At 44.6% G+C, this 27,412-nt stretch overlaps 1 protein-coding gene across 2 annotated transcripts in view; it reads left to right on the top strand.

The window, feature by feature from the left end:
- Positions 1 to 27,412, top strand: part of LOC139418207 (homeobox protein cut-like 1) — a 205,615-nt gene that overhangs the window by 153,668 nt on the left and 24,535 nt on the right. The window contains exons 10-20 of one of the 2 annotated variants that reach the window (XM_071167481.1): positions 2,302 to 2,595; positions 4,003 to 4,061; positions 5,443 to 5,491; positions 5,590 to 5,680; positions 8,538 to 9,317; positions 15,079 to 15,159; positions 16,682 to 16,783; positions 17,241 to 17,330; positions 17,654 to 18,174; positions 23,668 to 24,063; positions 24,923 to 25,082. In XM_071167481.1, coding sequence (XP_071023582.1) covers positions 2,302 to 2,595; positions 4,003 to 4,061; positions 5,443 to 5,491; positions 5,590 to 5,680; positions 8,538 to 9,317; positions 15,079 to 15,159; positions 16,682 to 16,783; positions 17,241 to 17,330; positions 17,654 to 18,174; positions 23,668 to 24,063; positions 24,923 to 25,082 — 2,623 coding nt within the window. The remainder of the gene's footprint in view (positions 1 to 2,301; positions 2,596 to 4,002; positions 4,062 to 5,442; positions 5,492 to 5,589; positions 5,681 to 8,537; positions 9,318 to 15,078; positions 15,160 to 16,681; positions 16,784 to 17,240; positions 17,331 to 17,653; positions 18,175 to 23,667; positions 24,064 to 24,922; positions 25,083 to 27,412) is intronic. The other variant, XM_071167482.1, reaches the window with a different exon arrangement.

Here is a 27,412-nt window from a genome sequence, read left to right as displayed (position 1 = left end):
TTGTTAAGCTGCTCTGACAGCTGATGCTTAAAGTTAGGGAGGGAGATATAAGACTCCAGCTTCAGAGATTTTTGCAATTCGTTCCAGTCAATGGCAGCAGAGAACTGGAAGGAAAGGCGGCCAAAGGAAGTGTTGACTTTGGGGATGACCAGTGCAATATACCTGCTGGAGCATGTGCTACGGGTGGGGGTTGCTATGCTTAGATAACTTGCAAGTTAAACTTAGGGGTCGTGTTAACGCAGAATTCTGTGTTTTTCACGCAGGAAAAAATTATACATTATACACAGATCTAAAATGCTTCTTGGAATTTCTACTCGGTATCAGACAAATTTTGTGCTTCAGTTTTTTCTCCACTTAGAATGCCCATTTGTGAATTCTCATCTTTCAGCAGACAGCGCTCTTACTGATGTATAGCTACTTAGATTAACTTTAAGCAAAACATTTGGAAATGTAGCTGGCTGTTTTCTTTCTATGATAGAAGTTTGAAACATGCATCGTTTTCAAAATAAGTACATTTTTCATTGTAAGCTCATTTACTGATGTGGCTGCCAGCCAAATAGCGTTGCACTTCTGATGAAAATTAAGCATTTTGTTTTTGCAGAATGTGTTGCACTTATGTATTTTCTGTTAAGTAAAACTACAGTTGCACGTCCTTGATCATTCTATTGAAGCAAAAAAACATGACATTTGCATATAAAATGTGACCCCTGTCAATACAGAGCTGGACTTCCTCTCTCTTTTACAAACAAACAATTAACTGGCTAAACTGTTCTTAAGAACTACGGTAAACTTCACAATGTAAAATAGTGTGACAAGTGAAATGAAGAACGCAATCTGCTTTATCTCCTAACGCCCTCAAACTCAACTCTGGACCTCGAAGCCAGTTCCACTGAATTTTTGTTATTGTTCCCCTCTAATTAGGGACTGATTTATACCTGGGACACCAGGTGTGTGTGCAATTAATTATCAGGTAGGACAGAAAACCAGCATGCTACAGACCTCATAGTGTAAGAGTTAGGTACCCCTGTCCTAACATATTGCACAAGTTGACTGCAGGTAAGTACTTAAAAAGTATCTAAAATATTAAAATATATATAATCGACGGTATTGAAAACCATCCATACCAGGGTATACCGCCCAAGCCTAGAGACCAGATAGTTGAAATGAAACAATCACTGAAGTTGGTCATTAAGCTCAGTTGGTGAGGTGATTAGTTGTCAGGTGAAGTATGTGTGTATGTGTGTATGTTGTGTGCGCCTCGCTGTCACTTAGTTCCTGTAATCACCTGTCTTATCTGACTGCGCAGGCAGACGCACACTACACACACACTCCTCAGATCTGCTAGCAAAGCGACAGAGGGTTTAGATAGGGGCGTTGAGTGAGAATCATTGGTGTCAGCCTTCTCCAGACGACACTTAATTTTCTCCACTCCCAATGACTGGGCAAGTTGCAGTGTCATTCCATCACGTTATAAATGATGGTACATTCACTTCCAATCATGGTCACATTTAGCTGTGTAATAATAATGTGAGAGACCATGGAGGAGGATTTTCTTTTCTTCTGTAGTGCACATTGTTAATGGTACTCTTTAGAATAATATTTATAATGTGTGGGTATCTGTTTTCATCACACTTCAATATACGTTAGCCCTTGAGAGTAATATCTCACTAAAGGTTTTCCTGTGCATCTGCTTACCTTGTTTTTCTCTTGCTACGGCATAATTAAAGGGAGCCCACTGATTACAATTTATAATAGAATCACCCAAAACAATTATTTGGCATTATATGAAATAGCGCCCTCATTACCCAAACTTTTGGAATAACTTAACCGCCTGAAAAATGTAGCATTTCCATAATTCCATAAAGATGAAGGCTTTAGCTCCTGATATATCTAAAGGTTGAATGTTTAACCACCTTCAACATGTAATGAGTCATTAGGATGCCTTGTGTTCTTCCCCCACTTGTTTTCTGATGTGGTTCAGTCATGATCTGATGCAGGAGGATATGCATGAATATACAAATCCATAAGAGTGAAATCGCTGTGGGTCTAAATTCTGTACTCACTGTTCTATTTTGGAACTAAAGATGCATGTGTGCAATTCAAACTTCAACGTAAAATAAATGTCTATTAGACAAACATTTAGGTTATATTAGCAAATCTCAAGTTTAGATTTGGGCCTTGAAAAATGGCTGTGTATAGACTTGAGACCTACAGTGATTTATCTTATAGTTCTCTGTAGACAACATGACAGCGAAGGGTGGGATAGTGGAGAAACTTGACTTGTCTCTCTCTCCTTCACAGAGAGCTGAGGTAGCGGAGAGAGAAGCAGAGGCTCTTCGGGAACAGCTGTCGTCCGCCAACAAGTCCCTCCAGCTTGCCACACAGATCCAAAAGGCCCCTGACATGGAGCAGGCCCTGGAGGTTCTGTCGCGCTCCAGTCTGGAGGTGGAGCTGAGCGCCAAGGAGCGGGAGGTGCTGCAGCTGGCCGAGGACGTGCAGAGACTGCAGGCTAGCTTGGCCAACATCCGGGAGAATTCTGCCTCGCAGATAAGCCAGCTGGAGCAGCAGCTCAGCACCAAGGAGAGCTTACTCAAGGTTAGCCCCGTCACACCACCACAGTAACACTGAGGGCCCTGGTCAGTGCCGTAACGCTATGTGGGCCCTGGTCAGTGCCGTAACGCTATGTGGGCCCTGGTCAGTGCCGTAACGCTATGAGGGCCCTGGTCAGTGCCGTAACGCTATGAGGGCCCTGGTCAGTGCCGTAACGCTATGAGGGCCCTGGTCAGTGCCGTAACGCTAATAATACATTGATTTCATATAGTACTTTTCATTACAAGTAAAAACTCAGTCTCTTTAAAAGCAAAATAAACATAAAACATTTTAACAAAATAAAATTAAGGATCTGGCAGTTCTTTGGCAATGGTCTCCCACAGCTTTAGATGATAGGCAGTTCAGAAATGTAGTATCTTGAGAGGAGGGAGCATAGATGGTACAGCCAGACAGGGGGGTATAGACAGACAGGACACGGAGCTCTTCATTGGGCACCTCATCATCTTCGATAGTCACAGCTTCTCCTCCGTAGGTAGGCTAGTCTGGTCATCAGCAAGGCCTCTGGTCAATTTCATAACATGAGTTTAGGGGTCAGTTAGGAAGAGTAGGCCTAACTACTGTGTATTCATCTGAACTTGTGTGCCATGTAAAAAATAAGTGGAATTTGTCAATAGTAGTTTGTAGTGCATCATTGTGCCTCCAGGTAATGCAGTTATATTGTACAAACAATTGGTGGTTTTAGTTTTTGACTCCTACTGTAAGCACTACCTTTCAGCTTTAACTGAGAAAAACAGTATTTTACAACTGAAACATTTCAGTTGACTAATACGTAGCCCTAAACCCTCTATCCATAAACATTACAGTGGTTTTACTGAACTCTGCGGGGCACCTCTCATACGGCTCTGCATTTAGGACTTGACTGACAAGTCTTTGTATCTGTGACGACTGAACAGACATGTCATATCCAGTGAGCTTTATGCACAGAGACTGAAGTGCTTCTCTATCGGAAGTTGTCGTGATATGGTGTAGCTACATGGTAATGTGTAAAGATTGCACAAAAGAGAAAGGAGCAGAATTATTATGAACTCTTCTCAATGCACTGAGCCATCTCAAATGTACACATGCTAATGCACTTGGACTCCTTAAGAAAACATATTCTATACTGTGACTCTCCAAATATTTCCTTCCCAATTCATTGGTCCTCATTGCAATCACTGTAAAACCACCCCTATTTATACAGAGTTGTCTCTAAAGTGTATACTTTCCTTAATTTTCCCATGCCTTGAAATAGCTAAACGTGTGCTCTTTCCCCACGCACTGAGCCCACTTGATTATACACTTACTTTTACGCTCTGTCCTCCCAAGAGTACACTCCCCAAGTCTACACTTGCTTAAGCACTCCTTTAGTGCCCCATCTTAAGAGAGTAACTAAGTGTCTCTCTTTCCACACAGCAACTGGAGGAGAAACTGCGAGAGCAGGCAGACTACGAAGCCATCAAGAAAGAGCTCAGGTAATTCACTTTCCCCCTCAGTCTGCCTTCCCTCCCCTCAGCCACAGGCATCAGTTCAAAAAACCATACACATTAACCAGGTCAAATTAATTCCTGCCTCCAAGCCTATACTTGTGATGCCACCGAGTGCAAGTATGTGCGATTCGGACACCCTGCCAAACCACCCTCAAGACTATCATTAACCTTTAGATTTAGCCCTTGAATGTGGACTCGCTGAGTCTGAGTATTATTGGCACTGGTAGTGCCTATCAGAAATGTTAGTTTGATTGGACAGTAGGACTTTGCGTTCAACCTCTGTTTGCCACTGCTTTCTTATCTGATTAGAATGTTTGGGGTCTGGAGATGGGAAGCTAAAATGGCTGTGCTGTACACTCATTAAAGGGGTATGTACTTGGATGCTTTCTCCCCAAATGTGGGTTTAGTGTCATGCTCTTCTAATCTTTTCGCTTCTTTTAAAGCTGCAATATATAACTTTTTGGGCGACCTGACCAAATTCACATATAAATGTGCGCTATAGATCTGTCATTCAACCAAGGAAATCTGTTATGATAAATGACATTTTTAATCTTTACTCATTAACAACACACACGTCATGAGCTTTACTGCGCCATATTCAGTTTTCTATGACATTGGCTTGTATAAGCTCTAGCATTTCTGGTATGGGATCCCAAGATGACGGTGAACAGTGGCTTCAGTTTTTTTTGGTGTTGTGCTGCATGTTATCTCAGTCCAAGTCAGTAACAAGAAGGCTAACTAAGTTAAGATTTGCAGATAAGATAATTGGACGGCACTGCCCATGTTTAGGGTACTCGGTGGTTTCTTACCAGGATTTAACCATCTTCACTCGTCTGGACGGCAGGGCCGTCTGAACATTCATTTGGTAACTGGATTTTCAGGCATAATATTCCCAATTGGAAGAAGTCCTAAAGGTAGTATCAGTGAATGGCTCTGTTTGTGAGAGTTTTCAGCACCACTATGATGGTCAGCCAAAGAGCTATTTGTGGGAATTTGTATTGATAGCCCGTCTGTGGTCCCAAAGGGAAGCATTCCTCTCCTAATAGACTAAAGTGTCTTTATTTGCCTCCCAACCTTTTCATAGACGCTTTTTCCTTTATAGATAATATCGCCTGAAATCCAATTGGCACCCAGCACATGATTGAATAATCCATTTTAATTACTGTGATTGGCTCTAAGGATTTCATTGCATTATCAGATTTTGATGGTCGGAGCAGAGTGAAGGACTGCCTGTCGCTGATGTAGATGTTCTGTGGGGGCTGATAGCAGATAAATGTCAGTCCTGTGGTGCTGTGTGTATTTGTGATCTCCTTTTTGCAGTGGGTGCAGTAATAAAGTGGTCCATTTCTCCTTGTTTACTTCACAGTATCCTGAAGTCAATGGAGTTTGGCTCTTCAAACTTCTCCTCAGCACAGGTAAGGAGGCTGAATATTGCGTTTGAGTTTTATTGGAACAATATTTAGACAATGTATCTAATCAAACAAGGTTTAACAATTTCCTATCTCTGTGTCAGGACTCTAAGAAGCCTCTGGAGTTGTTGTTGAAGAGTCGAGGCCTGCAGTCTGAGAGCTCCTCCCTGCGCCTAAACAGCAGTGAACTGAGTGGTGAGTCCTTCACTCACACATACACACACATACATAACTAGACACGTACACACACACGCACACATTATTTATTAAGGTGACTTATCAATCAGACATCTGCTGTGGACTATGTAGTGTTTGTTTGCCATCTTGAACTTGCCAACTGACCAAGTTGAACATTAGTTTTCACCATTTTTATTTGTTTAAATTTCCTTAAAGCTGAGCTCCGCATTAGGGGAAATAGATGGCTGCCCACAGGCGTTTTTGTTTTGTTTATTAAACGGAGAAGAGGAGCGCCAGCGTTGTGGTAAAAAGCAGTCATAATACATACTCTGCTGTTCTATTGTGCGTGCATTGATGTCAGAGGGGGAAAAACTGTGTTTGATTTCAACTTTAACCAGTATCAAAGCAGCCAATCTGTTATCGGCAAGAGTTTTTTTGTGATATGCATGTAGACACGACCACAAGGTCAACTCCTGGTGTGAACTGCCCCCGTCAAGGTCTTATTCATGGGCTGGAACTGAACAGGCTTCATAAGCACTGATAGGGTTGTTTCCAAAGAGGGGGCTGATGTTTGGTTGAACTCATTGAGCCTAATTCAGTGATGCACAGAGCCCTAGCATTCCACCATTGATCTCTGAGGCCTTATCGCCTTCTCTTGTCACAACATGCCAGCTCTTTCAATTGCATACCCCACATTCAGCTGCCTTACACAGACCCATTAATGGCTTTTCGTCTGTCTCCATATCTAAAATCCTGAGACTCAAGGATATCTGTCATGAAGAGCTTTTTGAAAATGTGGACATTGTCTGAGCGGAAGTTACCCCAGACCAGAATGTAATATGGAGTATAAGTCCCTCACCATTAGCCTTCATCAGAGCATGGGCCTGTGCCTCTGTGTGTGTGCCAGGGTGCTTCCAACTTAAAAGGACACACAGTCCTTTTGTTTCTTTACTCTGTCAGTCGCCTAGAGGGGTTATAGACAGGAAGTAAAGTAGTCAAACAGGATGCAGCTCCAGCTATCTCTGCCAGCAGAAGAAGAGACTGTTTGACTCAAAGGAAATAATGTTATATCTCAAGGAGCTTTTTCTTTTCTACAAATATAGACACACTCCTAAACAATGTGTCAACTGTTTCCATTGGCATGCTACCGCGTTTGATACAAATAAAAAACATTCTGGCTCTGTAAATGTATAATGGAGTTGAATTGAAGGGTTCGAAGCTGACAGTCGGCTCACACCATTAAGACTGAAGTGCTGCTGCTTTCTCAGAGTGGCACTCGTCTTGTCTGGATCCTCGATTTATCTCATTCAGAGAATCAGCCCTTTAAGCACGGCGATTTGAGAGGTAGTGTAACATTCTCTGTGCTACATTTCAAAGGATCACTGCTTGAGGTTTCTTGTTATATCTCCATTTATATAAAGTCCTAGACTTTACATCTGCTACCTGAAGATCTACTCAGACTCTGAGGATGAAAAGATGGAGACCTTTTGGTCCTAGTCTAACACCTACTGGTGTTCAGTCTGCCTTTTTTCCAGTTGAAGAACAATACGTGTCTTCTACTTCAGAGAGCTTTAGCTTTCTGTTCTAAGTTTAAAAATGCCTCCCTAAAGTAGATTCTACCCTAAACTCAACAATATGACCTCTCCAAAAAAGAACCTAACCACACCACAGGCTAGGGGACTATAACTACACAAACAGGTACTGACCACGGCTAGTGTTTGGAGGCTACATCTCATCTTTACGTGTTAAGGTCCATTTAAAAACAACAACTTTCCATGGCTTTTTTGGTAGCGCATCTGCGCCCACACAGTTTGCAGTTGTGTGTCGGAAGGGTGGGGGTAGTGGAGGGGCACAGTGCAGCCCACCCTAGGCGAGGAGGAGAGGGGGGCCAAGGGAGGTCGAAGGCTGGAGGACATGGAGTGATCCAGTATGCTAATGAAGCCCCGTTAGTCTCTCCTCCCAGTATGCCCTTTATCACTCAGTGCACTTGGTCGCTCCGGAAATGTCATCCCATTTGGCTTCGGGTCTCCCCCCTCCCTCCCCTGTCCTCGAAAATTAAGCTTTTCATTTGTATTCCTAATGGGACCCCTCGCTGTCCAACCGGATCATGTTGATGTGAAACCAAAGGCGCTGTTTGGCTACAGGTTGGACGGGTGTTCTACTTAGTTACTTCCCAATGTGATTTTCGATGAATAAATGTTAATGATTGTACATTTATACAGTGTTATCAGTTTTATGATGATCTGTATACCATGGCCTCTTTTGCAATGTTGTTGAGCCTATGGCTATACCTAACATTAATCAAAGCTCACAAGGAAAAGTATGTATAAAGAGCAAATATTGCTTGGCTGCCATTGTTTATCATTGCTGTATAGTACATGTGTAAGTTTTGCTACTGTTCCCGCACTCTGATGCATATATCACAGTCACACACACACCACTGATGTTAATCCACCCTGAAATAAGGGCATCCCTAAGCTACCTTGAGTGAGTGGTGACCTGGAGATGGTGATATGCAGGGGCAGGGGCAAGAAGGTTAGGCAGGGCATACACCACACAGCAGGTAACCTAGGCAGCTCTCTGCCTGTGTCCATATCCTGTGACATGCCTGCCAGATGCTTCCCTTCACTACTGTTCAGTGTCCCTCTCCACAGCCAGAAGTCCTACTGGCAAATTCGCGCAATGCATCAGTGCATCTCCACTCTACTCAACTGGAGTTCACTGTACCCCCAACATCTCTCACTTAATGGGTGTGATGAAACTTGTGTACTTGTAGTTAGATGGTGTTTTGTCTAGATATTTTGTTTATTTTCGACTCATTTTGTTGATGTCACTTGATGTATTGATCTGTGTCATGTTTTGTCTGGTCTCACAGGTGTGAGGGAGCGAAAGGTCAAAGACTCATCAGAGGGTCAACAGCGTCTTCCTGCCACGCCCATGGGCACCAACTTGCAGGGCTCCCCTCCCCCTCCCTCCTCTCAACTCCTCTTGCGCACTGGCTCAGGTGGTTCCTCCGACACCACCCCTGTCACCACCGCCAATGGCACGCACCACTTCTCGCCCACGGGCGGCGGGCTGGGTGGGCAGGACTTCTTCAGCCCCTCCTCGCTGGTGTCGGCAGGCACCGCTTTCCCCCTGGCGGGCAAAGTGTCGCTCAATTCCCTGCTGCAGCGCCAGCTCATGCAAACCTTCTACTCCAAAGCCCTGCAGGACTCAGTGTCTGGCCAGGCCCTGCTCTTCTCCCCCGCCCACTACCCAACCCCTAACTCCCTCTCAGCCAGCCCTCTGCCACCCCATCAGTCTTTGCAGTCGCAATCCCAGCACCCGTCGGCGGGCAGCCCAGACGTTAATGGCCTAGCCCCCTCGCCCAGCCAGTCAGAGGGTGCAGGGAGTGTCTCGGAAGGTGAAGACATGGACACGTCTGAGATAGCGCGTCAGGTCAAGGAGCAGCTGATCAAGCACAACATTGGGCAGAGGATCTTCGGCCACTACGTGCTGGGGTTGTCCCAGGGCTCGGTCAGTGAGATACTGGCTAGGCCCAAGCCCTGGAGCAAGCTGACCATCAGGGGCAAGGAGCCCTTCCACAAGATGAGGCAGTTCCTATCTGACGAGCAGAACATCTTGGCACTGCGCAGCATCCAGGGGAGGCAGAGAGGTGAGACTGACAGAAATGTATTCACACACACACTTCACACAGGACACATTAACTGCTCTCACCCAGACATACAGAAACTTACAGTACATAGACATATCTGAGCTTGTATCACTGTTTTCTCACATGCACACTTAGCTGAGCACGTCACATATACATACATATTTTATTGATGTCTCTGCCTCCAGATGCTTTGCATCACACAAAGTTCCAGGTGAAAAATTTGACAGCTGTATTTCTGAAGCATATAGTAGAAAGGCCTCAGGTTCAGGCTGGTGTTCTGTTTCTGTCTTACAGTAGCTTCAGTGGGGTCCTGCTATGCTCTCCCACAAAACTCTGTACTCAACTCAACAGGAAAAGGGGTGCTGAATGGTACATTGAATTTTGTCAGACACACGATTCAGATTAGCAAAAGACAAACTTCAGCAGTCTATGTTCAATATTTGACCCTCAGTCAGAGCATGGCCCTAACCTTTAACCTTTGACTTGACAAACCCTTGCATTTTGGTAACTGGTGATAGCACTGTCTCTTTAACAACAGATGTCCAACCCCTCCCTTCAGCAGTGTAGCCATAGCCCGGGCCCTGATGAATGGACAGCGATCCTTATCATCGTCACCAGTCATGTCGCCCGCTAAGACGTCCAGATTAACCTTGCAGACATGTTCCCTTTCCTGTCGTTATCGCCTGTCGCCTGTCATTGTAGCAACCGTCCCACGAATAAAACCCGGTAGAGGGAGGGAGCATTTAGAAGTGGGTCTATCAAAATGTCATCTTCGCATGCGCCACTCAGGTTTCCAGCACTTATCGCTGTCGGCCCACTGCCTTTTCCTATTGATTTTGTAACCGTCTTAAATGGCACATTGCTGTGTGCTGCTGGGGAACGCAGCCTGTACTGTTGAGTCAGTGAGTGGGAGGCAAGCTGATCCCATCAGATTACAGGGGGACATTTTCCTGATCTGTCTGAATGGGCACATCAGTGCTCAAACGACAGTCAATAACATGCAAGTCTGGACAGGTGTGTATGTTGAGGTCAATTAAAGACTGAAGCTGCACCCGCATAATGCAAAGTCCTCATTCTTCACCCCAAACTGCTGATAACTAATGCAGACACTTTTACAAGCAATTATGTCGAATTTGAGACGGATTACAAAACGCATGCATTGTGTTCCTATTAAATTACTTCCTATTTCTCCTCTTTGCTCTCTCTTTCTCTTCCCCCCCCACACGATCTCTCTCCCTCTCTAAATATCTCTATCCCCCTCTTCATATCCATCCCACTCTTTCGCTGTGTCTGTCTCTCTCTGCTCTTTCTCTCTTTCTGTCTCTGAGTGAGGAACTGATAAGTTTGGAGCTTGGTGCTCAGTCAGTAGCTTCACAAGGCAAGACGAGAGCTGCTGCGGTCGGCAAGAAGCCCGGGACGAGAGCGAGGCGAGACATGCAGTTTAGGAAATGCGTCCGCAGTCTGGTTTCTCCACATTTCACAGCAAGGGCACACTTGGCAGTCAGGGCAGGGATGATGTAAAAGTTGGAGCTTTAGTTCCCCTCTGTGTTAAAGCAGAGTAGTGAGTATAGATGAATGTGCACACTGTAGCTCTGCACTATTGTCTATTGTGCTTGTTTGGACAGATTTCAAGGAATTGGTCTGGCAGCAAGCCCCAAACCTGTCTGCCCAGGGGAGAAGTTTAACAGAAGTTTAATAGAATCATGTTGGGGAGAAATGTAATGTGGTTCTTATGTGCCGTAGCTACTAGTTCTCTTCTGTTTCAATCATTTATGTTTTCAATAACTGAACCCACAACTCACATTTTAGTGAGCCCAAATCACCATCAATGTCCCTTCTTGTATATGTGAAGAGTTTGATATGTGGTTTGAATGGTAGAACATTTGGATTGACTCAAGGGTTCTCAGAGGGTGGTTTAAGACTGTGTGGAGTGGTCTTACATACACTTTCTTTGTTTCTGGCTGTTTGACAATAATTGACTGTTGCCTTCTACTGTGTGTATTACTATGGCCAATGTGTTTTTACAAGCATTGTAACATACTAGAGCCATGCCCCTATCCATGCCTGCAATGTTCAGGCCCTACCCTACCCATGCCTGCAATGTTCAGGCCCTACCCTACCCATGCCTGCAATGTGCAGGCCCTACCCTACCCATGCCCAATTGCTTCTGCCAAATTTAAAGGAAAACTCCACCCTAAAACTATAATTTCAAGTCAAATTTATTTGTCACATACACATGGTTAGCAGATGTTAATGTGAGTGTAGTGAAATGCTTGTGCTTCTAGTTTCGACCATGCAGTAATATCTAACAAGTAATCTAACTTAACAATTTCACAACAACTGCCTTATACACATAAGTGTAAAGGAATTAATAAGAATATAGAGTACAGTATATACATATGAGATGAGTAATGTAGGGTATGTAAACATTATATAAAGTGGCATTGTTTAAAGTGGCTAGTGATACATTTATTACATAAATTTTCCCATTATTAAAGTGGCTAGATATGAGTCAGTATGTTGGCAGCAGCCACTCAATGTTAGTGGTGGCTGTTTAACAGTCTGATAGCCTTGAGATAGAAGCTGTTTTTCAGTCTCTCGGTCCCCACTTTGATGCACCTGTACTGACCTCGCCTTCTGGATGATAGCGGGGTGAACAGGCAGTGGCTCGGGTGGTTGTTGTCCTTGATGATCTTTTTGGCCTTCCTGTGACATCGGGTGGTGTAGGTGTCCTGGAGGGCAGGTAGTTTGCCCCCGGTGATGCGTTGTGCAGACCTCACTACCCTCTGGAGAGCCTTACGGTTGTGGGCGGAGCAGTTGCCGTACCAGGCGGTGATACAGCCCGACAGGATGCTCTCGATTGTGCATCTGTAAAAGGTTGTGAGTGTGTTTGGTGACGAGCCAAATTTCTTCAGCCTCCTGAGGTTGAAGAGGCGCTGCTGCGCCTTCTTCACCACGCTGTCTGTGTGGGTGGACCATTTCAGTTTGTCCGTGATGTGTACGCCGAGAAACTTAAAACTCTCCACCTTCTCCACTACTGTCCCGTCGATATGGATAGGTGGCTGCTCCCTCTGCTGTTTCCTGAAGTCCAGGATCATCTCCTTTGTTTTGTTGACATTGAGTGTGATGTTATTTTCTTGACACCAAACTCCGAGGGCCCTCACCTCTTCCCTGTAGGCCGTCTCGTCGTTGTTGGTAATCAAGCCTACCACTGTAGTGTCGTCTGCTAACTTGATGATTGAGTTGGAGGCATGCATGGCCACGCAGTCATGGGTGAACAGGGAGTACAGGAGAGGGCTGGGAACGCACCCTTGTGGGGCCCCAGAGTTGAGGATCAGCAGGGTGGAGATGTTGTTACCTACCCCCACCACCTGGGGACGGCCCGTCAGGAAGTCCAGGACCCAGTTACACAAGGTGGGGTCGAGACCCAGGGCCTTCCTATGGTGGTAAATGCTGAGCTGTAATCGATGAACAGAATTATTACATAGGTATTCCTCTTGTCCAGATGGGTTAGGGCAGTGTGCAGTGTGATTGCGTTGTCTGTGGACCTATTGGGGCGGTAAGCAAATTGGAGTGGGTCTAGGGTGCCAGGTAGGGTGGTGGTGATATAGTCCTTGACTAGTCTCTCAAAGCACTTCATGATGACGGAAGTGAGTGCTACGGGGCGATAGTCATTTAGCTCAGTTACCTTAGCTTTGTTGGGAACAGGAACAATGGTGGCCCTCTTGAAGCATGTGGGAACAGCAGACTGGGATAAAAATAGATTGAATATGTCCGTAAACACACCAGCCAGCTGGTCTGCGCATGCTCTGAGGACGTGGCTGGGGATACCGTCTGAGCCGGCAGCCTTGCGAGGGTTAACACGTTTAAATGTTTAACTCACGTTGGCTGCAGTGAATGAGAGCCCGCAGGTTTTGGTAGCGGGCCGTGTCAGTGGCACTGTATTGTCCTCAAAGCGAACAAAGAAGTTGTTTAGTTTGTCAGGGATCAAAACATTGTGGTCTGCGATGGTGCTGGTTTTCCTTCTTTAGTCCGTGATTGACTGTAGACCCTGCCACATACCTCTCGTGTCTGAGCCGTTGAATTGCGACTCTACTTTGTCTCTATACTGACGCTTAGCTTGTTTGATTGCCTTGCGGCGGGAATATCTGCACTGTTTGTATTCGGTCATGTTTCCGGTCGCCTTGCCCTGATTAAAAGCAGTGGTTCGCGCTTTCAGTTTCGCGCGAATGCTGCCATCAATCCACGGTTTCTGGTTGGGGAATGTTTTAATAGACTCTGTTTGTACAACATCACTGATGCACTTGCTAATAAACTCGCTCACCGAATCAGCGTATTCATCAATGTTATTGTCCGACGCTATGCGGAACATAATTCCAGTCCACGTGATCATCGCAATCTTGAAGTGTGGAATCAGATTGGTCGGACCAGCGTTGAACAGCCCTGAGCACGGGCGTTTCCTGTTCTAGTTTCTGTCTATAGGCTGGGAGCAACAAAATGGAGTCGTGGTCAGATTTTCCGAAAGGAGGACGGGGGATGGCTTTATATGCGTCACGGAAGTTAGAATAACAAGTTAAGATATATAACTTTCAAAATAAAGAAATACAGGCGCATCAAAGCTGTGACCCAGAGACTGAAAAACAACTATCTCAAGACCATCTTAAATAGCCATCACTAGCACATTAGAAGCTTCTGCTCTATATACATAGACTTGAAATCACTGGCCAATGGAACACTAGTCACTTTAATAATGTTTACATATTTTGCTTTACTCATCTCATATGTATATATTGTATTCTATCCTATTCTACTGTGTCTTAGTCTATGCCGCTCTGACATTGCTCGTCCAAATATTTATATATTCTTAATTCCATTCCTTTACTTTAGACTGTGTGTATTGTTAGATATTACTGCGCTGTTGGAGCTAGAAACTCAAGCATTTTGCGACACCCGCAATAACATCTGTTTAACACGTGTATGTGACAAATACGATTTGATTTGAAATAAAGCCGGTATGATGCATTTTGCTGTTCCCCGCTCCCTCACAGCGCTGCATGCGCTCTGTTCATGACTCTGCATGTGAGTAACCATTGCAACTGCTTCTTTGGGACTTCTCTGCTCAATGATGAGGCATGAGAGAGCAGTTGGCTACCTACTTTTCGTCACTCTAAACTACGACAACCTAAGGAACATTATTATTTCACCGAAAATAATACTCTTCTGTCGAATCAGACAATGCTCTGCGCAGCATAAGCAAATGGCTTAGCTTCAAAATGTTAGTAATCAATTTGGTTGATGTCCAGCCCGTACCCTAGTTATTGATGAAAAAACAGGCCCTAACCGGCTCTAACCCAATGTATAATGTCGGGGCCTGTCGCGCTCGGGCCGGGTAGCAGAGCTGTCTTCTTTAGTAAATCACTTATGGGTTTCGTCCATGTTAAATAAGTTGAATTGATTTTGCCCAAATGTTAGGGTTTTTGCTCAGATGTCTAGATGTTGTGGTGGTCTAGTAACTGTAGATCTATAGCTCTATATAGCAAATGCCCTGACTACCACCACTATATCCATTTGTGTAGAATAAAACTGCTCCTAGACACTGATCTAGTGTCCGTTTTGAGTTTTCCCGCCTAATGTTTAAGGTTCGAATTTGGGGAGTGTAAGCTGATCCTAGACCTGTGCCTAGGTCAGTGTCTCCCCTCATCCATGTGGCAGTCCAGTGGTCTGACACTTATCTTATCTGTCGCCGCTTGTTTTCCAACAGAGAACCCAGGCCAGAACCTGAACAGAGTGTTTCAGGAGGTTCCGAAGCGAAGAACCGGCTCCGAAGGCTCCTCGAGGGCAGGTCTGTTCTTTGCCTTCCCTATCGTGGTTGGTTTAGTGTTTTGGTCGGCTTTTATGTTGTCCAATTTGTTGTGTCAGTTAGCCATTGTCAAAGTCACTCTACCACTTCTGGCCTGGAGTCTGGTTCAAAATACAGGGATGAGGCTGATACAGGGTCAGATATGTTTCTTCCTTGTTAAGGGTTGTTTTTTATCTGGTCCTAGATCGGTGGTTAAGGGCAACTTCTACCTCAGGCGAAAACCCAGGGACAGGATAAGGCAGGGAGGGGTTTATAAAGGCACCCTTTGAACCCATAGGGTGCGTCGTAAAACGCAGTCTAAACATCCAGTCCCAACCAGCCCACGCAATCTCTCTCCCAGTCTGAAATCAGGGCGAAACCTCATACATATAATTTAGCCTTTAAAAAGCTCCTTTATATGCTGTACTATGTACTTTCCACAAAACCATGCAGTTTTTCATGCCTTCTGAAAATGGCCAAAGCTGTGGTGCTTACATGCTGTTTGGCACTTCGGTAGGCCACAAACACAAACATTTTCAAACCTTTTTATTTTTACAGGCGGTGGTGGCCTCAACAAAACTGTGAAAGAGAGGTTACATCACGTCCCCATGACCCGGCAGCTGTGCCCAAACACCACCATGACTGTGCGTGTGTGTGTCTGTGTATGAGTGAGAGTGCTGGGTCTTACTGGTGTCACTGGTAGGCCACCATGTCTCCACTCCGGGGGGAGCACTTACCTGCCCTTGTCTGGGTCAGACCCCTTTTTTGTTATGAATTACTTGCAGTTCACCCCCCATGTAGCCAGCTGCTCCCTGCCTCACTCACACACATGAGCGAGCACGACCTTGCCCAATTACTCCGACCACTCACTCAGGACAAATGAGAGAGAGAGGAGAGGAAGCCGAAAGTTGGAAGCCACGTTAGTCTGGCCCCTCCATGTTTAACTCCAAACAGCAATTAGCCTTCCCTTCTGAAGCCCGTCCAAAACACCAGGTCTTATGTTTCTTATGGAGCTTGTCCAAAGTCTGGTTCCCATTGTTGCGGAGAGAGAGTAGCTGGCTGGCTGCTGGAAGTGTTCTGTTCAGCACTCATGAGGAACATGTGTAGCCTTGGCCACTTGTGTTAACAGGATTGAGCTGTGTTGTAAAGGGAGACCCATGGGGAGTACTGCAGTCCAGGGGGGCCGTCGCGGTTTGTCAGAACGCAATGAAGGAGAAGGCTAGGAGCAACGTCTCCTTGGGTTCCTTTTAGACAGGAGACAGTGGGTAGACTCAAACTTCACCGTCTCACAGCTTGTCTGAATTTACTGTTTTACTGGATATTTATAGGAAAAGTAGCACTTTTCTCAAACTCAAAACATTCAGCTATATTTTGGGTATCTTATGACTGTGCACCTGTGACATATTGAAGTCAAATACTAGCAACATTTATTAATTACCCCAACTTTCTATCACCCCCATTGCTTCCCGCCGTCCCTCCCTTTGGTACAGTCCATTGACCACTGACCTTTGTTGCCCATTCCTAGGTAACATCACCACGCGGATCCGTACTCCGGAGAGTGGGTCAGACGAGGCCATCAAGTCCATCCTGGAGCAGGCCAAGAGAGAGCTGCAGGTCCAGAAGGCTGGTGAGTAACTCCTCTCTTTGCTCTGTGTCTGATGGAAACTACTCTACACCATGGTCTGGTTTGAATTTCCAATTGATTTACCGTATTGACAGAGCTAAAATAAATTGACCTCAACCCTGCTGTTGAAGCTTCTCATCTGACCCCCAACCCTCATACCACACTGCATGCCCCTTATAAGTAAATTATAGGGATGGTGGGTATTGAAGGGATGAAGGAACTTCCTAGTGTGTTGACCTCATACAAAAGTGAAGTAAAGTGGAGGAACATACAGTAGGATGTGATGTGGTTGGATCAAGATTTCCCAATTGTATCTAATGGGTCTGACATGTATCCCTAAATTGCAAATGCCATAACTAATGTCAAACAGTGCTAGTGACTACCCCATACACCGCCATTAGAATGTCTAAGAGATGTCCCTCGTGCTAACCCCCTTTTGACGCCATGCCACCCACTACAGATGGGGTGGACAACAGACAGCGACGACAGACAGGTTACCCCCGAGGCATGGGCAACTATTTCGCAAAATATGCACAAAGTCTCAGACTCGGTGAGGAATGGATTTAACCTTAAACAATGTGTGACCCCACACCGAGAATATACAAACCAAATACAGACTACAAGACTGTTGTGCCTTCTGTTTCTGTAAGGGATGTAGAAAACATTTCCTTGACCATGTCTTAAATCTAAGGCATATGTTTCTACTATAGCATTTATTTTCCTTTTGTGTAGAACTTCAGGTATCAAACAGAAAATCCAGAATTATCCTCCACTTATCCTAGCACTGTATATGTGGGCCATGAAGCATCATCTGAAGTTGAGTGTTGATGACATTTGTAGTGTTGTCTGATGACTGTGTATCCTCTCTGTCAGTCTCTCTCCCTGCAGTGGACTTGTCTCAGACCCCTCCCTCGTCCAGCATTGGTGGTGGTGGTAGTATCGGCTCAGGTGGATCCTCCAGCTCAGACGAGACCATCCGCTCCATCCTAGAGCAGGCAAGGAGGGAGATGGAGGCCCAGCAGGCCGCCCTGGAGCCCATCCTCAAGCCCTCCTCCATGGGCACCTCTGACCTGGCCCTGCTCTCTCCCAAACTCCTGGGCGCTTCCACTCTCCCGGCCTCCTACTCACCCCTGGCCCTCTCCCTCAAGAAGCCCCCCATCCCCCCATCCTCCTCTCCCTCCTCCCTCCTGGACCTCCACTCTGCCATGGTGAAGGAGGCAGGAGAGGTGGTGGTGGGAGAAGGCGGGGTAGGAGGAGGGTCTCTAATGGACGGAGGGACCAAGCAGGGGCGGGGCTCCTGGAGGGACCAATGGTGGAATAGTATGCACCCCGGGGGGCGGGGAGTCACGTCTAGCATGAACGACGACGTGCGGAGTCAGGAGGACAGTAAGGAGGTACAGTACCGTTAATACCTCACACACTCTGCCTTCATGACCTCTCACCTCTGAACCATGGTGGTCTGGCCACAGTTAGGGCTGTTACGGTCACCGCATTACCGCCACATCGGCAGTCATGACCACAGTCAAATTCCATGACCGTAATTAGGCTTCTCCAAAACTGCACTCTGATGTTGCTGATGGTCATTAGTAGCCTACCAAACTTGCTAACAGCCAGTCACTAATGGCCTCGTACTCAGCGCTCTATTGTCCCTCTAATCACTCTGACATCAATCCAAATGCAATCTAAAATATAATCATACACTTAATGAGAGCCCTGGCATTCAGAGTTTGAGTGGAATATGATCACCTGTTGCACAGTGAGAGTCAGCTCCTCATTTCTGGTTAATGCATGAAATGAAATGTGTTCCTATAAGCCCATGTTGCACAAGATTTATATGCAAACAGTGCATGCATTTCTTTGCGACTTTTTCAAATCATAGTTGCATGCACATGTAGCCTAGCCTATAGACCTGTATGTTTTGATAGGGTTTGTATCGCAACTAAAGTGGGCAAATAAATCTTAAGCGTAGCCTGTAGACCTAGGACCCCTGGAACAGGGTTGGAGAGCCCATAGTCTGTAGGCCTAGGACCCCTGGAACAGGGTTGGAGAGCCCATAGCCTGTAGGCCTAGAACCCCTGGAACAAGGTTGGAGAGCCCACAGCCTGTAGGCCTAGGACCCCTGGAACAGGGTTGGAGAGCCCACAGCCTGTAGGCCTAGGACCCCTGGAACAGGGTTGGAAAGCCCACAGCCTATAGGCCTAGGACCCCTGGAACAGGGTTGGAGAGCCCATAGCCTGTAGGCCTAGGACCCCTGGAACAGGGTTGGAGAACCCATAGCCTGTAGGCCTAGGACCCTGGAACAGGGTTGGAGAGCCCACAGCCTGTAGGCCTAGGACCCCTGGAACAGGGTTGGAGCCCACAGAGCCAAGTGAAACGCATGTTCTTATAAGACCAGTCATTGCAAAATGGCAGTTTTGACCTGCCACTATTTAAAAGATGATCCCATCTTTCTGGTGCAACTATATTTATTGCAATTGTTTTAATTATTAAGGACATTAATCCGCTTTACAACTGGTGTAGCTTACCTGGCATATTAAAAACATAACCGCAGTAAGTGCTTCGCCCATTCGCTATTCGAGTGCAGGCTACGGATGACATATTTTTTTTGTGGGCCATTCTATAGTAAATCCTCAAATATTTCCACACATATATTAGTAGGCTATATGTAAAGACCACATTACATTGAAAATAGTCTGATGAGTGAGAGTATTATCAAGTGCTTGTCAAATTGTGAGTGAGAGACTGATGAATTGTGTGCAGCCTGTGCAAGAAACATACATTTGTCGCAAAATGCAGCCTTAGAATGTATTAGAAATCAAAATATTTAGCCTAACAACAAAACTTGCATAAATAACTCAATTAAGCATATAGGAGGACCTGTTTCAAATGATCACTTTGTTAACCACTCAACATAGAATAACCGCATGTGCCGCACTCCCTCAATCATATCCTTTCTATTTTATTCAGCCACTGTATGTTCAATTATATTCTTCTTAGCATAATATAATGCCACAGAGTTCTAAGCAAATATTGTCTGCAAAATGAACAAGTGTAGCCCACAGCCATATGGCATAGACAGATCAGGGCCTAACAAGGATGACTCAGAATATGCTATTCTGTTCTCCTGAAATAGGCTTCATTTTCTTCATATCATAATGTTTCTTTAGACCTGTCTAAAATAAATCATGGTTTTATTGTGATGGTGTAGGCTATATTACATGGATTTATTGTGACGGTGTAGGCTATATTACATGGATTTATTGTGACGGTGTAGGCTATATTACATGGATTTATTGTGACGGTGTAGGCTATATTACATGGATTTATTGTGACGGTGTAGGCTATATTACATGGATTTATTGTGACGGTGTAGGCTATATTACATGGATTTATTGTGACGGTGTAGGCTATATTACATGGATTTATTGTGACGGTGTAGGCTATATTACATGGATTTATTGTGACGGTGTAGGCTATATTACATGGATTTATTGTGACGGTGTAGGCTATATTACATGGATTTATTGTGACGGTGTAGGCTATATTACATTGATTTATTATACTTTTTTCAATGTAGACGTTCCAAAGGTCCGCATAGGCAAGATGGCGAACGGCCATCGCTCATCCATATATTTAAATGTACATATTGTTATTCATTCCTTTGTTGTTGTGAAATTGTTAGATTACTTGTTAGATATTACTGCATGGTCGGAACTAGAAGCACAAGCATTTCACTACACTCGCATTAACATCTGCTAACCATGTGTATGTGACCAATAAAATTTGATTTGATTTGAGTGGCTTGTAGGCTATGCGTGGAAGGCCGGAGATGCTAAATGTGTTTTTGTTCATTAACGGACCGGCAGTTATTTGCATGACAGTTACTGGCCACAGCCACAATGTTCAAAATGTTCTGAGAATGTGTCATATCCAATGTTCCCTCTAATTCTGTGTAACTTCCAGCACGCATTTACTGTGAACACTGAGGCTGTACCCGCTTTAACTTAGTTTTAACAGTGGCCATGTAGGGTACTGTGGCTATTTGATCATAATGTACTGTAGGCCTACCATCAAAAACAATGGAGAAAATTCATCCCATAATATTTTAACATGGAAATAGCTGTTCTATCATTCAGCCTACAGTTGCTGCCAATGTGTGGTGTTCAATGTAGGCCTACAGTCCATGATACTTTTGAAAAAAAACATGCAGGGCTCCACATAAACCTGTTTATCCACTTGTCATTCAGACAAGGTGACTGAAAATGTTGTTGTGTTGTTTGATGCAAGAAACCACTTTATAAAACAAAATGCACTATTATTGCCATACCATTATTACAGAGAATCAGATCGCTTATGCTACCCTCTGTATATTGGCTACTTAGTTTATTCAAACCTATCTCAAAATACAACAACCTTTAAGACAAAAAAAAGCTCTTTACCTGACTCGCTTTTCAAAGATGTCTAGAAATGTAAAAATCTTGTACTCTTGTAGGAAGCAATCACTCCCCTATTGCTGACTACAAATGATCTGTAACTGGGCTAATAATTCACTAACTAGCAAAGGATTTGAACAAAATGTTCACATGTGGCTACATGCTTTGACCTCCTAACAAGCGCATCTACTCACAACCGCTCATGCTGTAAACACAGTCCAGTTCAAAGTAAATGGCAAAGGTCTATTTGCATATAGGCCTACTGCAGCTCTGATTGTTTATGCCGCACTGGTTTGTGTAGAGTACAGGCTGAGTAGTGCGTGTCAATGCAATAGAATCCTACGCCGATGTGTTCTGCCTACAACAAAATCTCTTGCATAGTTAATTTTATTTTGGCATGTTTCATTGAAAGTGGCTAATATTGCGTTGATTCGATCACAATTTCCACGGTAAAGGGAAACGTTGATGGTGTTAACAGGGAAAATTCTAGAACAGTGGTCACCAACCGTTTCTGAGTCAAGATCAGATTGATTCAAAATGCAAGCCGAGATCTACCGCTCAGATTGTTTTTTACATGACTTGAAAAACGTAAGCCTATGCAACATTAACCAATTAAAAACCGTACTGTAGCAGTTATGTTTGTGCAGTAAGCTATAGGCCCAATATATTATCAATGCATATTGGCTTTGCTTCGGCCATTTAAAAAAAATTGTATTTAAAAAAATTGAGGTAGGCAAAATGATCACACCTGTAATAGATCCATTATTGTATTACTTGTGAAGCACAGCTGAGTGAGCATACATTTAAATAATTAGATTTGTATTTTATTTAATTGGACTGATGGTCAGTCTCAGCATAGGGAGAGAGCAGCAGACTGAGGGTCCGCCTCTCAACATCTCTCCGCTCTCCCTTTCCTCCACTGACACTGACCGTAAAGGGACACAGTCTTCCAGATGATGGCGAAACTCGTGTCGCACCACATTATTTCTGTTTCATGCACAAATTTGTGTTGTTACTTCTATGAACAGAGAAAGTTCAATATTCCTCAATATTAAAAAATACCTAAGGTGCTAATAATAATAACAACGCAAGCCTATAGATACACTTTGCTAGTCATTCATTACTGCTGCAGTGTTTGTTGTAGCACTGAGTGGAAATAGGAAAAACGCACATTTTATGGCTTATAAAAGTGTTGAACACAAAGTGTTGACAATGCCGAGTAAGAATTTAAACATGAACTCAATCATAAAAACAGCAGCTCTTTGCTGTATTCATTGACATTCTCTCTAGTCATGGTTTTGAAATCTCACAGTATCAACTTTGCTGTAGCTTTCTTTTATGCCTGCTATGTTACTGCAGAGACGGTCATCTAAGCCATTCGATTGGCCAGCGGTAGGCCTATAGTGCACTTGATTTGCTCTCTGGGCCAGCCTGGAAGGCAGAGTTTGTACCCCTTCTCCTCCTTGTACCTTCAGACACACGAAATGGTTCAAAATGGCAACAGTTCGCCTACCCGGCGCACAGGGCAGCTGAACGCTGTGCACCTACCGCCAACAGCCCGAGACAAATTTAAAAAAATAATAGAAACACATTGCTTTATAATTATTTTTAAATAAATGTTTGATGATCGACTAGGAATGCCTTGGAGATCGACCTGTCGATCGCAATTGACCGGTTGGTGAACACTACTCTAGAAAGTTGAGTGAAGTTCAATCTCATGCTTCTCTCTGTGGGCTGATATTTCTGCACGTGCACGCAGCTTAGAGCGAACATTGGTCATATCACTATATCACACATTTCTAAACTCATGGCTAATACCCTCTGATGGAACATCTACAGTATATGCTGTTTGTCTGTTGTTAGCTACTTCTCAAACTGCTGAGATTTGTTACTCACTATTGTAGTTTTTGTTGGTGGCCATCACTCAAATCAGCTTCTGTACACAGCCCTTGTGCAACTGTAATTTGGATGTATTTGGAAGGTGATATTGGAAGACCGTGTTGTAATAGACCACACAAAACAGAGGGCCATTGTCTTTGCTCATCTGTAACATGCAGCTGCTCCACTCGGGACGAAATGCTCCGTGTGCATGTGTGTGAGGTTTGTGTCGACACCGCAAACCGGTTTAGCAACGTGGCGGAGACAATCTGCTAGGTGTCTCCATCAGATATGGCAAACTATCAACTTTCAAAGGCAGGACAATGCCTAACCCAGCAACTTATGGGAGCTAAGTTTCTTTGCTCCACATACCCACTCTGGATCCATCCAATGACAGTGGGTGTGTCCTAATCCTTTATAGGGGAAGAGGAACCACCTATGTATTAGCGTTAGTGGTTAGCGCCCTCCCTCCACAGTGACTGTGCCGTTTGCAATTAGCCGTTAGCCTTTAGTGGCAGGCCCCATCCCCACTCCCCCACCACCCCAACTGACTGTGCCTTTCTGTGTCTCCGCCAGAAGCCTCCCCGGCTAGCCGGCTCGTCCTCGGCGCTGGCCCCCTTCTCCTCCTCCGTCTCCATCTCCTCCCCGGACTGCTGGAAGGACTGGCCCCGGGCTGAGTCCCCATACTCCCAGGCCGGCTCCGAGCCCGGCGGAGGCACCAACACCCAGGGGCCCAGCCGCGCTGACACCCCCCAGAGCAGCCCCTCTCCCCTGCCCCTGTCCTTGAGCCTGGGGCCCCTGGGTTCCCTATTGACCCCCGCAGCCAAACCAGTCAAGCCGGTGGTGGCGCCGCTCACGCCTGAGCAGTACGAGGTCTACATGTACCAGGAGGTGGACACGGCCGAGCTCACCCAGCAGGTCAAGGACAAGCTGGCCAAGAACGGCATCTGCCAACGCATCTTTGGAGAGAAGGTGTGCAAGACACCTTACGCACTACCATCCCATACCACCCTATGCCCTATCGTCCCATACCACCCTACGCCGTACCGTCCCATACCCGTGTCCTTATACTGCCTGATATACCCATCCTGCGCCAGTGTAGTGTCAACTCACATCCCCCCTGTAATACTGCTCCCCTTCCCTCTCTCCCTTCCAGTAATCTACGCTGAGTCACCCAACTGCCCTCCACCCTCGGTCAGCACAGTTCAAAACTGTGTGTACTATGCTAACTCAGCCCCTCCGTTGGAGTGTGTTTCCTGAATGAGTCCATTCATACACATGTAAAAAGATTTGTGTGAAGCGGTCACTATTAACATCACACAATATATGTGGTCCTCTAAGCTTCAGTACAGTACAGAGGGCCCCCGATCCTACACTGGCCAGCAGTTGTCACATCCATTTAGACACATGTAAACCTTTCTCTCTTAGCAGTCAGCTAGTTAATGGCATCACACAGTGATGTAGCCACCAACCAGGATTCCACCAACAAAAACTGTTACACACCCTCTTTGGTACAAACTAAAGCAGACGGTGTAGTGATGTACTGTACAGATCTCAGGGGTTTGAAGGAAAAACTGCATGATCTCTGTGTATTTGCATGTGTGTCTTGTACTTGTCCATACTGTACAGTATGGACTATTGTTTTTGTTTGCTTACAGTAGCTAATATCAGGCTTCATGCTGGCATGCATTCTGTGCAGTGTAATTATACATTGGAATGTTATTTTACTGTGATTGAGCTCAGGTATATTTAATTATTTATTGGCTGATGTGTCTGTGTTCTGTGCGTGTGTGTGCATGTCTGTTTGTCAATACGTGTGTACGTGTTACAGGTGCTGGGCCTGTCTCAGGGTAGTGTTAGCGACATGCTGTCCAGGCCCAAGCCCTGGAGTAAGCTGACCCAGAAGGGCCGGGAGCCCTTTATCCGTATGCAGCTGTGGCTCAATGGAGAGCTGGGGCAGAACGTCCTGCCCTTACAGGGCCAGCCACAAGGTAAACACACACCAGACGCACACACACTGATAGAAAGTACTGCACCTTCATTACCAGCCACAATGTACAAGTACACACACACAGAAACAAATACACACTATTGCTGAGCGAATAACCAAAAAATAACCGAAATGTTTTTTAAACAACTAATTGACCGATGTTGGTTCAATTATTTTAATTTAATTTTGTTACCTTTTTTTTGTGACCTCAATGTGCAGTTTCTATTGAGATAAATCAGATCAAGCCCTAACTGTGTGATGTAGTATGGATTTGTAGTTTAACAGGCCAATATTCTACATAGTTTAGCGTGTACCTACTTTTTCGGTCTGTGTGGGGCAGACAAGGAGAGAAGAGACAGAAGAATGCATGATCAAGAGGGAAAGAGAGCAGTTACTTCGAGATGGCTCTACCTAAAAATACATGATCTAAGTGATTGATAGTTGGTATTCAGCAGTCATAAAAGTATGCCTTATTTACTTTAAAGAACTATTAAAATTGTGATTTTGTCAGACAGCATTGGCAGCAGCTCTATAGAGATGAGATGATGACTTGGAATGAAATAAAAGTCATAAAATAAAACAAATGTAATATACACAACTGAAATATTTTATTAAAGTAATGTGAATAAATGATAGTTGATAAGCAGTAACGGGCAGTCACTACCATCACGGGACTTTTATTAATTGTTCTGTGTTACAGCATTCAACCCGCGCAGTGCATTAATGTTTTCATTTTTATATCAAAATCGAAAACCATGTTTATTTTTTCATGATCTACCCGAAACGACCTCAAAAATCACTAAACGCTCAGCACTTACACACACACTCACAAACACAAACAGAACATGCTGCTTACAGGGCCAACCAGGTATCTAGTAATGGAGGACTGGATACTATAGCCTCACACACACAATATCGCTGATCAAATCCTTCTCAGAAAGGAATAGATGTTTTGACCACAAAGGAACATAGACTGAGCATTGTCGTTTTCATTGACAGTGAGCATATGCTTCCATGCATGTGTGTGTCTGCATTCATGCGCTCATACATACATCCACCTACAAGTGTGTGTGTGTCCATGTCCCAGTGTGTGATCTGATTGATGGCCACTGAGAACAGGTAGAGCCTCTGTCCTTGCCCAGGGATTAAATTGTCCCCGGCTACAGTCCTTGTATTGAAAGGAAACATTTTCCAGGTTTTTATTCCGTTTCTCGAGAGTTGGGCCAGTGGTGTGTGTGAACCTGTCCGTCAGGTCTCTCCCACAGTCCTCCGTCTGCGTCTGCCTCCTGACCCCACCATCACACACACATACTGTACACACACACACAGCTTTATTTTCATGTAATTTCAGGACTTTTTGGGGAGTAAGAATGTTTGACCATTAAAAATCCTATTTTCTCTAACCCTTAACCCAAAACCCTAAACCTAACCCTTAAGCTTAAAATAGCATTTGAACAAATTCAGGACATGAAAAAAGTTATTGTTTTCCTACCTTATCAGGACATTCGGGTGAATTCAAATCAAAATCTAATTTTATTTGTCACATGCGCCGAATACTTACTTATAAGCCCTTAACCAACGAATTTTAAGAAAATATTTACTAAATAAACTACAGTAAACTACAGTTGTTTTTTTTTAGGACATTGAGGTCCTGATACGGTAGGACAACAAGTTACACACAAGCACACACATATACTGTGAACACACACCACACACATAGTATACCAGATCCTCTCTGAACACTCTGTTGCCTTTCTAACTCTTAATCTGTCCTTGTTCCCAGTCTCAATTGCTACGCGAACAACTGTCCCGGGAGCCGTTATCTGATTTAGTCCACAATGGTTAAAGATGCTACACATATTATTTTTTTCAATTTCCATAATATGTCTGCAGTAATAGTGGAATGATAGTGTTTCACAATGTAGCTTACCCGCCAGTTTTGTAGTTGGTTGTGGTAATCGAACTATTGATTTCTACCACCGGAGCGGCATCTGTAGTCAAAATGGGAAAGCTTTGACTTTGTGGCTGTGTTATCTAGTGGAAATCAGAAGTTCTCGGTGTAGCACCTTTAAGGTTTGGACTGGGACAGTAATAGCTGATCCCAAGGCTATTTTTCAGGAAAGATGCCTCTTACTCACTCTCTCAAACAAGCCTAAAACACAACATATTTTTGAAACGCAATAAATAATTTCAGGTAGATACAACAAACCGTCTCATTTGATACAATATTGAAAGGGCTAGTTTATTTATTATTTATTTTTTATTTTACCTTTATTTAACTAGGTAAGTCAGTTAAGAACAACTTCTTATTTTCAATGACGGCCTAGGAAC

The sequence above is a fragment of the Oncorhynchus clarkii genome, chromosome 10, assembly GCF_045791955.1.
Source record: "Oncorhynchus clarkii lewisi isolate Uvic-CL-2024 chromosome 10, UVic_Ocla_1.0, whole genome shotgun sequence".
Lineage (NCBI taxonomy): Eukaryota > Metazoa > Chordata > Actinopteri > Salmoniformes > Salmonidae > Oncorhynchus > Oncorhynchus clarkii.
The sequence above is the reverse complement of the archived record's forward strand: the minus strand, read 5'-3'. Positions and strand labels throughout refer to the sequence as shown.